We start from the raw sequence: 12,655 nt of genomic DNA on the forward strand, positions 1-12,655 counted from the left end.
TGTATGTGCTCCAATTCTACATAAGCAAGGCTGCCAGAGCAGGGTCCATAGAACAGTGTCCAAGCAGCTTTTGAAGATGTCCGAGGAGGAGACCTCACAATCTCTCTGGGTAGCCTGTACCAGTTCTCCATGACTTGCATTATTTATCTGCATTAAGCAGATAAATAATGATATTCAGAAGGAACTTCTGGTGTTTCAGTTTGTGCCCATTGCCTCTTGTCCAGGCACTGGCATGCTGAAAGGAGCCCAATTTCATCCTCTTCGTACCCTCTTTTCAGGTATTTATAGACATTGGTGACATCCCCTGAGCCTTCTATTCTCTGGAAAGAGCAGTCCCAGTTCTCTCACTTCATAGGAAAATTGCTGCGCACCCTTCTCATCTTGACGGCCTTCCATTGGACTACTGTAGTGTAGGACAGCACTGGACACAGCATTCCAGAAGTGATCTCACCAATGTTGAGTTAATGGAAAGGATCCCCTCTCTTTTCCTGTTGGTGATGCTTTGCCTGATGCTGACTCTGTTTCAGACCCAGACTAGTTTCGGACAATGATCAGAATCAGAGCAAAAATCATTTTTAGAAGAGGAAAAAATTCACTGACAATATAATGAAGTGGTTATCTGAATATGATGCAGTGAAATAGAGTATAGAAACTTCTATTTGGAAATGCCTTTGTTCTGCACATAAATGGACTCCTGAGGCTACACAGTCTGACTTGATGCTACTCAGATAAATATTACATGCTTTACTTAATATGCTGTATTTGCTTTACTTATATGCTGTATAAACATAAACCTGTTCACTTCCTGGTTCACAGTGAGTAGACATTGCATCCTACATGTCAAAATGTAATTGACTGATGTTCACACTTAATCTAGCTGATACATGTGATCTTAATTGCTACTGAGATTCTCTGTTACCTGAACTTAAGTGGACTCCGTCCAGTAGTGCTGGAGCTGTATTCAGCTTTGCTGGTTTTGACTTCCAGAATTGGACAGAGGAAGCAATAAGATGAAAATGCGATAGCAGAATGGAAGTTGGACAAGGAGTAAAGTAATAAAGTAAGCCTAATCAGTGGGGAGAGTGAAGTAGCCCTTCATTGATTGATTGATTGTTTTGAAGATCAGCTGCAGATTTTTCACAAGACTTATAAAGGCTTAGTATTTTCTGAAGGATTTTAGAATCAATTCTTCCAAACTAAGGATTTGGTAGTCTGCATGACAAGGGAATAGAATAGAATACTCATTTTCTAGGTGTTTAAAACAGAAATAAAATCACCACTTTGGGTGTTAGTAGGTCAGTGAGCCAGCTGTCCTGTTAGTTTCACTGATGCAGTCTTTACTGGCCAAGAATCCTCCTCTCTGCTTTGCTTTGCTTCTGTGCTTGTGCTCCTTTGCTTGTGCTTGTGCACTTGTTCGTGTGTTCAGTCCATAACTTAAACATATGCAATTACTCTTTAGAAATAACAATCAGGAATGTTAGAAGTTCTGACTCTGTAACATCTGTAATGGACAGAAAATATTAAAAATGTTCAGCATCAAAACTTTCAATAAGGATCCAGTAGACTGGGCCCTCCTCAGTAACTGGATATCAGAAGAGAACAGTTGTATTTTAATCCATATTTTCCCATAATATGTTTATAAATTATGTTCAATTGTTCATTATGAAAAAATACTTTTTAATTAAAATTATGTTAGATTTATGCACCTTGTGAATGCTGACCATTTTCTTTTACTTGATACCTATTTCCAGTTTAGAAACCCCAAAGAAACAAAATAAAACTGCCCCCTCCTTGAGGCATTCACAGCATTGAAAATACCCATATGTCAATATAGAGGTGGGGAGAGACATTTTTCACAATGGATCTGTTTGCTGTTTGACAAGTAGTTGTTGAAGCACTTAAAAATTCCACTGCTCAGTGGCAGAGTTGGAACCATGGAGGTGTCTCAGCTGGAGTATCGATATGAAAAAGTGCTATTTGTAATGCAAAAACAAACAAGAAACCTATGGAATCGTAGGACTGACCTTAATGATTCTATGAGTCTCGAAGAATGTATTTCTTTCTCCTTTTTTTTTTTTTTCCTTGTAATACAGGCAGCACTCAATTCATGTTGGTACTTCAGCTGAGACACTTTCTGGCACTTCTCAGCTTTTCAGCTGTTTTTCCCTCCCCTCCCCTCCCCTCTCCTCCCCTCCCCTCCCTTCCCCTTTAAATCTTGCATGTCCCAAACATTATTGGCATGGAATATTTATACTGCAACAGACACAGTGTACCACATAAACTGACAACTTTGAGAAATAGATTTTATTGCTATTTCTCTTATTTAATGCAGATTACATGCAGAGTTGACATGCAGAAGCTTCAAATAAATGAAAGGTAGAAATTACACTTTGATTTGACAGTTGGTCAGAAGTACTCATCTATGTAAAGCTCAGTTTGAATGCACAACGCAAGGAAGCGGAAAGCTTGAGTCACAAATGGACTCCATAGCTTTGTAAACTACAAAAGCTGTTCTAGCAGAGTGCATATTTCAAAGCTAGATTTTGTTGCACAATCACAAAGTGGGAAATAGTTTGGTCAAAACTCGGTCTGTAAGTCTCCGTCTATGGTTTTCCTTATCCACTTAAGGTACTGGTTTGTGATGAGAGTGTAGACACCAGGACCATTAGGAGAACCACATGGTGACTTCCCAAAAGATGTGACACCTTTCATCACATTATTGCATATTAAGGGTCCGCCTGAATCCCCCTGGAACAGGAAGAGAAAAATTGTCATTCATATTTACAAAAGCTACAAAATCTGTCCCTTACTTGAAACTTACTCCAGTTGCATGGTAGAAATAAATATGTAGACTACGCCTTTTTTTTCCCTTTACCTTCCCACTACCCCCTCCTTCAGAAGTTAAGTTTATCATTAACAAAAAATAATAATTAAAAAAAGACTTCAGTGTGACCATTTGCTTAGATCTGTGCTAAGATATGTCCAGTATTTTTGAAAGTGAAAATCCAGATGTGTTTTATTTTAAGGATTAGAAAAAGAAGCCCTAGTAAACTCACTCTTTTGTGGTATTACTCCTTCTGGAACTGTAGGTAGGGATATACCATGTTTCTAAAAACTACTACTTTATGTTGTATTTTTAATGTAGTCAATGCAGATAATGCCAATAAATATACTTACTTCGCATGAGTCTGCTTTTTCTCTCTTGGATCCTCCTGCACATATCATGTTATTTGTTATACGAGGATTGTAATTGTAATGTTTCTTGTCATTGCAGATTGTTCTGCTGATGACAGTGACGTTAACTTCTTTCAGGGTATCAGATTTTTTCATGTAATTCTCAGTTTGTCCCCATCCTGCTACTCTACAAGTTGTTCCTGGTTTGAGATCTTTACCAGAGGTAGGCAGGGGAATTACTTTCACAGCGTTATTAATTTTTGCTCTTTTCGTAAGCTGTAGAAGATAAGGAAGATAATTTTTATGACAGAGTCTGACAGAGATCTCTGCATGTTAATCACTGGATCTTTTCCACCTGTGGAAATGAGGGATTACTGCAAACCTTTTTTGAGATTTCTGTTTGTGACGGAATTTATGTAATCAGTGTGATAATGTAGGAATAAGGAAAATGAATATCTACTTTCCAATGAAAATCCTTTCAACTGCTGAAATATTTGCTCCAAAAAGACCCTGTTTTTCTTCTGCTGCACCCACAAGCATTGGGAGATATTTATACATAGGGAATCTAAGCTTTTTTTCCTAGGACAAAAAAGCAGCAGTAACTGACGCTGGCAAAAATGAGAACCAGAGAAGTTATAAATTCTTAATGGAACTATCTTTCAGTTAGAATATTATGGTTTTTATCCCAGTTATTTTTACATCTGAAATATGTAAAAATAATTCATATTCATATGTATATGAATATTTAGTATTTTGTTGAAAAGCCAGAAAAGCTTGGCCAAACTACAGTTTTTCTACTGCTAATACGAGCATACATTACAGGAATTGTTGAGTCTTGGTCTGCAGTGTATCCCTAATCTCTCAATCAGCTGGATTTGCAGACCAGTCTGTATCACCCAAGAAACAATGTTCTCAGAAACTCCCATCTCTCTTCCTCACAAGAATGAAAAATCTAGTGCATCACAGGAGATGAGTATTCCTTCAGTAGTGTGTAAGTAAATCTATACCTTCAGCAGCATAATGTCATGTTCTTCTTGTCCGCAAGAGTAGCCTGGGTAGCGAATTTCTTTTGCAATCTTAATAACCTGTTTTTCTTTTTCCCTTTTTGTCTGTGAATGGGCTCCAAGAATAACTGTGCCTCCTTCCCTGAGAAGAAAGATAACATGGTCAGTGGGATTCACCTGCTGCAAGTCCATAATTCCTTGCTGTGGTGGTGCTGTAAGTCTCTTTTTTCAGGCCTGTAAAGCAACAGTAATTTAGAAGAATGTAGAAGATTAGTCTGTTTCCACAAGTAGTTTAGAAAAATTGTGCCAGTGAATCACAATTGATGCTACTCTAGTTGCACCAGCGACCAACAGGGTTTGGGTCCTTAACTCAGAAGCTGCCCCTGCTGTTTCTCTTGGGAGCTTGATGTTTGCCGCAGCTGGATGGTGAAGCTTGTCAGAGTAGCTGTGCTGGCTGGTCCTCAGTTGCCTCTTACTGTAGCAATCAAAACCCTGAGGAAGTGATTCTGCTGTTCCTTCAGCTATCAAGAGCTGTGTGAGTGCTGCCTGAGCAATTTTAAATTAATTATGTAATGTATTTTTTTTTTAATGAGATCTCATCCAGGATTACTCTTCACTATAAGTTGATTCCACAGCTTTTGGACCTTGTGCTTTCTTTGTCGTAGATTCCAGTTATCTCTCTGCTTGGCTGGTAGCAGGATAAATGGTTACAAGTCCAGTGATTCACTGGCCCTGAGCAGGCTGTTGACAGAGCCTGTGTGAGGTCTGGCTCAGCAGCAGCTCCAGTCCCCCTAGCAAAGGCAGTGGGTGGGTCGTGAGATGTAAACCTCACATCTCGCCTGGCAGGGGGAGCGTGCAAGGCCAAACAGCCATCCATGTCTGGAGTCAGACAGGAAGAAGCTAACAGAATTTGTAAAGAGGGTCTCTAAATGTCTCCTGTCATCTGCAGGATTTTTTGCTCCTTTATAATTATGTGCTGCCTCTTTCTGTAATGAACTCTGTCTTTTATAGAACAAAATTACAAGAACTTGTTTCTGTTTTATAAGCAGCTATCTGGACTGGCCAGTCCTCTGGCCAATTGCACTGTTTGAGAGAACAGGCATAGATCTTTCCCCAAATTCACAATTTCAGCATTGTTATTCTGTGCTTTCCTATGACAAGTGTATTGTAAAATATCAGAAACACTGAACATCAGTGTACTTTCTTATATTATTTTTTACTCACCAAAACATGGTTGTCACTGTAAGTTTAAAAACTTGACCGTGATAATGCTAAATGCACTAGACTAGCAGAGACATGGACTTTTCTTCTTGAAGAGGGAAACTGGGTACTCACTAACCTACAAATTAGAGAAGCAACTTACAGATCGCAATGAGCAGCTGTTAACACCCAGTTTGGCTTGATCAAAGCTCCTCCACAAAAATCTTCTCCTTTGAGCATGGCCATAAATGGTCTCGAGTGTGGTGTTACTTCATGTCCTCCGATGATATCCACGCACAAATCTACAAATAAGAGTAGGCCATAATACACACAGCTAAGCTGCAAAGCACTGTGAACTCTTAGAAAAGTGCATTTAACATAATTATGAAATATACAGACATGCAGGAATGTACATGTTGCTATGCAGGTCTTCAGGATAGGCTTTAAAAAGTGCTCAGCAGCACTACTTATGTGTCTTTCAGTGGCATTAAAATAAGGTTAGTGACATGAATGTTGAGGAAAAAAAGAACAACCTAAGTGTCATTGATCTTGCACAGGTTTATTGTTCTGAAGTTCTCTGATATGTTTAATTTTTCAGCTTTCATTGTAAGAAACCTAGCCTTGCCACTAGATATATGTTGTGCAGTGTCTGTCTTGTGCAAACCCTTGGCAACTGGGCTATAAAGGGTAAGTTACATTACACGAACATGCTTTTCAAGAGAACAGAAAATCAAGAAATCATCTATGTATATGCCTGTAGAGTGACTGATCGAAAATGTCTATATTAATTTCTCTGAACTCTTCCAAACAGTTTGTCCTTTGTGCAGTTTTAATTACGATTATCCATTCAGAAATTATTTGGTTTGTATGGAAAGATCAAAGACAATAAGAAAGATAGAAAGACATCATAATTTTAACTCCAATAGTAATTGCAGCTACTTTATGCTAATATATTCTACTTAAATGGAACTCTGTATGTCAGTGTTTACCTTCAAAAGGATCAAACTGTGCACTTACCTCCAGGGATTATCAGAAGAACAATGGCAGCAGAGGTGGACAGAGTGAGAAAAACACCCATGGTGTCTGCCTGGAGTCCTCCCCTATTCACTCTGTGATATATACCTAAACAAAAAGGATGTGGGTTTTATTTTTCCTCTTAAGGACATTTGACATCCGTAACTGTGAAAAAAACATTAAGACCTTCCTGAATATATAGCTCACAGCAGAAGTGTGAATGAGAAATCATGTCATCCGTTGTGGTGTGAAGACAGTATCTCCCTCTTCATGTTGTCTCTGTAGCATTAGCAGAGAGCTAGTATCAGTGCTGAAGTGAAATCTTGCAAGTCATTACCTGTCTGCTTACACAGTGGAACTCATCTTACATAAGTGTAAGTTTGATTCTGTAGCTCACTTGAAGATCTTTAGTTCCATTTTAGACACCTCAGAGCAATGTGCCTAAGCTTGAATACTCAGAGGATAAAGACCTTGCGTAAGCATACCATGCTGTCCCATCTCACATGCCTTAGTGTCTGCAGTTTAATCATAAATGCTAATTGCTGAAGTCTACCTGGTCAACATATTCAAGGGATCCTACAGAGATATTCAGCAGATCAGTTGCTAGGAATCTGTTTACTTGAACTTAATTACACTGGAAGCTCTGCTAACTTCATTAGTTGGACACTGGCTGAAATAGGAGAAAATGTGCCTTTCTCACAGGTAGGCATCTGAGTGAGACACTTGCACATGCCTTTTTTGTGAATCTGATTCCAATCTCTGAAATGAGGAGAGAGGAATCCCAGCCCATTTCCCATTAGAAAGTTATCTATACTATTCAGGAATGCCTCATGGCCAAGGAATCTGATATTTTCTTCTTTCAGCATCTGATCTTTTATTGCGAGCTTTAGACTGGGTTAGCTTCTGTGCAGTGTGGTTTAGTGGTCTACAGCAAAGTGTTTAATGCCATTTAAAGTGTTTTAAGCAGTCTTATGTCTAACTGAACCTTTAGCTGCTGGCACATAAGGCCATGCTACTCCTATAGATGTCATGTCATTTCTCCAAGCCCTATGCAGGTGACAAGAAAACACATGACTCAAATCACAGAATCAGAATCACAAGGGTGGAAACAACCGGAACGATCACTTAGTCCAACCGTCCTCCCATCACCATTGCTATCACAAGCCACTAAATCATATCTCCCAGCTCCTCATCCAGACGCCTCTTCAACACTGCCAGGGATGGCGACTCCAACACCTCCCTGGGCAGCCATTCCAGTGCCTGACCACCCTCTGAGAGAAAAAGTTCTTCCTTATGTCTAACCTAAACCTCCTCTGGTACAACTTGCGGCCATTTCCTTGGGTCCTCTTTGTTGTCTGGGAGAAGAGGCCAAAACCCTCCTCATCACAACCTCCCTTCAGGAAGTAGAGAGCAATAAGGTCACCACTGAGCCTCCTCATAAGACTTGCGCTCCAGATCCCTCACCAGTTTTGTTGCCCTTCTCTGCACACGTTCCAGGGACTCAATGTGTTTCATCAGTGAGGGGCCCAAAACTGAACACGATACTCGAAGTGCGGCCTCACCAGTGCTGAATACAGGGGATGACCACCTCCCTGCTCCTGCTGGCCACATCATTTCTAATGCAGGCCAGGATGCCGTTGACCTTCTTGGCCACCTGGGCACACTGTCGGCTCGTGTTCAGCCGAGCATCAACCAACACCCCCAGGTCCCTTTCCTCTTCACACTCATCCAGCCACTCATCCCCAAGCCTGTAACGCTGCATGGGGTTGTTGTGGCCAAAGTGCAGGACGCGGCACTTGGCCTTGTTGAACCTCATCCCATTCACCTCAGCCCAGTGGTCCAGCTTGTCTAAATCCCTCTGAAGGGCCTCCCTACCCTCACGCAGATCAACACCACCTCCCAGCTTGGTGTCATCTGCAAACTTACTGAGGGTGCACTCAACCTCCTCTTCTAGGTCATCAATAAAGATATTAAACAAGATGGGCCCCAGTACCGACCCCTGGGGGACACCACTTGTAAGAGGTCTCCAGCTGGACTTACCTCCATTCACCACTAACTACCCTCTGGGCACGGCCCTCTGGCCACTTTCTCACCCAAGGAAGGCTATACCTGTGCAGGCCACGGGCAGCCAGTTTCCCCAGGAGAATCCTGTGAGAAACCATGTCAAAGGCTTTGCTGAAGTCTAGGTAGAAAACAGTCTGTCCCTCGTCTACCAGTCTGGTCACCCAGTCATAGAAGGAGATGAGGTTGGTCAAGCATGGCATGCCTTTCATGAACCCATGCTGTCTGATGTCACAGAATGCCTAGTTTCATGCACCCAAACTGAGTTCTGTAAACTAAATAAATGTTATTGGAGGCTTGTAAAGGCACAGTTCCTCAAATCCTTCCTTTCCAAATATATAGCCACTTATAGAATATCTTCCTTCCGTCAGTATTAAACTGGAATTTCAGATATTCTGTTAACTGACTGTATTCATCAAAGATCCACTGTTACACAGCCTGATAGGTTTCTGGGTGACTTTAGCCTTATTAGTCTGCAGGAAGCTTTTGCGTGCTGGCTGTGTCACATCTTCAAGCTCAGTTGGCTCAGCTTGATGTGTTTTTTACCCATATATAACCAAACAACTGACAAATATTTACCATTGTCCTCCCATCTGTGCAGAGGGTAGTTGTTGGTGATTTCTGTGAAGAAGGTAGAAGTGGAGCCTTTTTTAGAGATTGCAGAGCTCTTTGAGATTGCAAATTGGAGTCATGATTACCTATGTGACATGGCAATAGATCCATGATTGCAAACCATACCAAGCTTTTAGTTTCCTTTCAGTTTTCTCCTAACTACCTGCACATGTATCCCCAATAACTGTCAGCACTGTTAACATCCTTTTTTTCAGTACTGTCCTGCACACAGTATTATCAAGTGACACAGATACTCTTGTTTCACTTATCATTTGTAAATAGATGTCAAGGGCTGACAGCATTTTAATAGGAAGTCTTACCATGTGTTCTACAAGTGAGATCTGCTTGAACTCATACAACTACAGTGATTCAACCTTATATATTCCTATATGAGGTGTGATGTCTAGAAAAGAAGAGGTTTGAAAAGTATCATCTTATGTTTACCTGATCTATTTTCAAGAAAAACTATTTGGGAAACACAGAATACCGAATGTTCCCAGATATTTCCAGGCTACTCTATGCCTACTATCCGAAAACAAATCTTCTGTAATCGGTTCATATTTCTTTCAATCTATAAACAAACTCTTAGATATTTCTGAAGTTATTTTTCTGTAACTTCTTAGCTATTTGCACAACAGTGCCTTAAAAAAAATTCTACGTCTTTAATCCTGAGAGACGCCGTTTATATTGATGGTTAGAGTTAAGAATATGCTATCTAGACTTCTGTTTGATAACAACTGACTGCTTTCTTCACAAGCTCTTACTCCCAGGTTTGACTGTATAGTTATTAAAGGTCAGATTGACATGCAGATCATCACTTTAGTAGTTTCATACTCAAATACTACTCTTCTGGTTTTAACTCATTAAATGAGGCTGAAAAATTGAAAGTTGGCTGGGCTTCTTTGGCTTTGGCAGTAAGTTAGTTTATGGTCAAGTTTAGATTATATTGGTATTCTGCGTATAAAGGAGGAAAACTCAGAACAAAAGTGCCTTCTCCATAGAGTGCATCATCAATTTTTTTATTAGCTCCTCTGCAGCATAAGTAGCTGGGTATCAAGAGGTCTGACAAATGTAACAAAAAGTGTTCTGCTCTTTCCTCCACCTTGCCCACAAGATACAGTCACTCCCTCATCAGAAACCGCAGTACAAGATAAAGCCTTTGACTCGGAGGAAGTTTCCCATGGGCATTAAGCATGGGTCAGTGGGTTGCTCTATTCTGAATGTGTCAAACACTTCTCTGACTCTTATCTCATACTGAATTTCCCCAGTAACTATGCTCAGTTTTCATTTATGCTGCTTTTTGTGCTGCTTTGGATGAACATAAGTACAATTTTAGACCATTGCAGGATGCCAATTTAGACCTCAGCTCTGCACCTTACAGAACATCAGTTGCCTGAGCTGAGGAGGCATAGAAGGGAAGGGAGGACAGGAGAGCAGTGCAGAGCAGGCAGCCACCAGGAGCACAGTGTCTTCTCTGACTCTCCCTGTGCTGCTCCAGACCCAGCCAACCCCAGTGTATCACTGTGTTACTGGCCACATCTTTGGCCAAATTCTGACAAATTTTTGGAGACTTGCTGGGAAAGGTAAAGAGCATAGGCTGGGACAATCTTAGGACTGTGATAGAGACAGCAGTATCACAGTGCAAAGAAGGTGGAGATGGCAGTTCTGCAGCATTCCCACCCAGTCCTGTCTCGCCTGCCCATCCTGCCTGCAGCTCTTCCAGGCTTAGTTTGGTGGGTTGTTCCTCGGGAGCTCCTCAACCCCCCTCAACCACGCTCTAAAAATTGGTCAGGGGAAATTCTGGAGTGGGAACTGGCATGCAGAAAGTCTCCTTGGGCCATGATATGGTTCAAGATCATTTCTCTTGCACCTAGTACAGATTGGCAAATACTTAGAAGTGATAGACGTGGATATGGATCAGATATACCCAGAAGAATATCTAATTTCAATTCACATGGACCACATTTAAGCTCTTCTTGAAGCACAGATAACAACACTTTTTTTAATATAATGGCTCATTGATTAAAGAACTTCCCTAGAAATTGGGAGACTTCCTTTTTGCTTCAAAACCAGCCAGCCTCAGAAATAGAGCTTCCTTTGTTTTTCTGGAATTGCTTTTGTATGGAAAGAAAATCAAGGGATCTAAACTTTTTCCTGCCCCTCTTTGTATTTCTGGAGGATGTCAGCATGAGTGTCACTCTAAACAGCTCCATCCTTCCACTGGGCATATATCCAGAGTTTTTTTCTTGGTTTTCACTCATACCTGAAGAGGGCAACACCTAAACTCTTTGTTCTGTACCCAAGCTCTAGCTGATCAGTCCTCCACAGCACAAAGCACTGCACAAAGTAGCCACCATGTACTGCTGGCTCCCCCTGCAAACTTGTTAATTATGCAGTAAATTCTGACAGAGGGTAGTAAGGGCTACTGTTATTCTTAGCCAATTGGTGTGGTCATTCCTGCTCTAGGCATTGGGTCTTGGCAAGATGGGGTCCTGTGTATGGTAATAAGAGTTGAAGAGTGAGATATGATTAAGCTAACTGGAAGAAGTTGGGATTTTTTATCTTTCCTTGAATGGGATGATCTGATTCTTCTGAACTGCCTAGAATTCTCTGTGGCAGCTGGACTCTGAGATCACGGAAATGGAAGTTAGCACAGTCTAGGAAATCTAACATTTGCTTTGTAGTGTGTAGCCATACATTATTTACCGATCTTAATACTCATTGTGTTACCCATTTTCAATTTTATTCAGCCTGACGTTATTTCTTGCCCTTAATTCCCTTTTCTGCTCTAAATGCCTATTTCACTTTCCCCTCTGCTTCCATTGTCTTTTCTGCCTCAGCTGTGTGCAAAAATGAAGGCTTATTTTTGTCTATTTGCTGTGCAATATCACAGAATAATTTAGCAGCATGGTTGAACTAGTTAATTTAAGGAGACCTCAACCGATGTAACATTTACAAAATTGTATGTACATGGCAGAATACATCAGGTATTATGCTGCAGAAATATACGAGTCTTCTGCTTGATCACAGAATGAAGCTATCAGTCACTTAGTGTCAGGACAAAGCCATAAAAACTTGTAAGTCATCATGTCTTAAGGACCCCGCAGGCAAAAGAAATTATTTGCAGAGGTAACCTCCAGTGTGTGAATAATCTCAAGATTATCTTGAGAATGAGGAGTGATTCTGGGGTACCTAGAGCTGACCCTTTTGTAAGATAAAGTAATTTTTTTTCACTTAAATGAACTTGGGAAGAGTTTTTTGAAAAAAAAAAACAAAAACAAAAATGTGTTACATGGCATTGCATTGTGTAATGCTTTCAAATTTTATAGTAAGATTCTGTGCTATAAGTGTCTCAATTCTAATCTCATTCAACGATCTGCAGAGCTGCTATTTTCTCTTAAGTAAGAGCTAAATAAGTTGGGTTGGTTACATTTCTGATTCTTTCTAATGGTGCTTAAGCCGATAGAAGTTTTTTTAATGTGGTGATGTGCTGTTTCTTGTAGTGGTTTACCAACAAGATATGCAAAGTGTGGGTACAGACACAGGGGTGAGCAGTAGAAAAGTCTATCTCACCACTGTGTCTTTTAATC

The 12,655-nt window shown here is 40.6% G+C and overlaps 1 protein-coding gene across 1 annotated transcript; it reads right to left on the minus strand.

The window, feature by feature from the left end:
- Nucleotides 1-2,282: 2,282 nt before the first annotated feature.
- On the minus strand, nt 2,283-6,513 carry GZMA (granzyme A). Its single transcript, XM_052670181.1, has 5 exons — nt 6,396-6,513; nt 5,542-5,680; nt 4,182-4,320; nt 3,178-3,450; nt 2,283-2,748 (listed from the first exon to the last, which is right to left on the minus strand). Exons 1-5 carry the CDS (start codon nt 6,454-6,456, stop codon nt 2,578-2,580), a joined length of 783 nt encoding a protein of 260 aa, XP_052526141.1. The 5' UTR covers nt 6,457-6,513; the 3' UTR covers nt 2,283-2,577.
- Between the last annotated feature and the right edge of the window lie 6,142 nt (nt 6,514-12,655).

This window comes from Tympanuchus pallidicinctus, unplaced genomic scaffold (genome assembly GCF_026119805.1).
Source record: "Tympanuchus pallidicinctus isolate F22 unplaced genomic scaffold, pur_lepc_1.0 scaffold9, whole genome shotgun sequence".
Taxonomy (NCBI): domain Eukaryota; kingdom Metazoa; phylum Chordata; class Aves; order Galliformes; family Phasianidae; genus Tympanuchus; species Tympanuchus pallidicinctus.

Coding starts and splice junctions, on each gene's coding strand:
- GZMA (XM_052670181.1), bottom strand. CDS start 6,456: ATGGGTGTTTTTCTCACTCTGTCCACCTCTGCTGCCATTGTTCTTCTG. Junction 5,681..6,395: donor TCTTCTGATAATCCCTGGAG/GTAAGTGCACAG, acceptor TCTTATTTGTAG/ATTTGTGCGTGGATATCATC. Junction 4,321..5,541: donor ACAGCTGCTCATTGCGATCT/GTAAGTTGCTTC, acceptor CTTTCTTCTCAG/GGAAGGAGGCACAGTTATTC.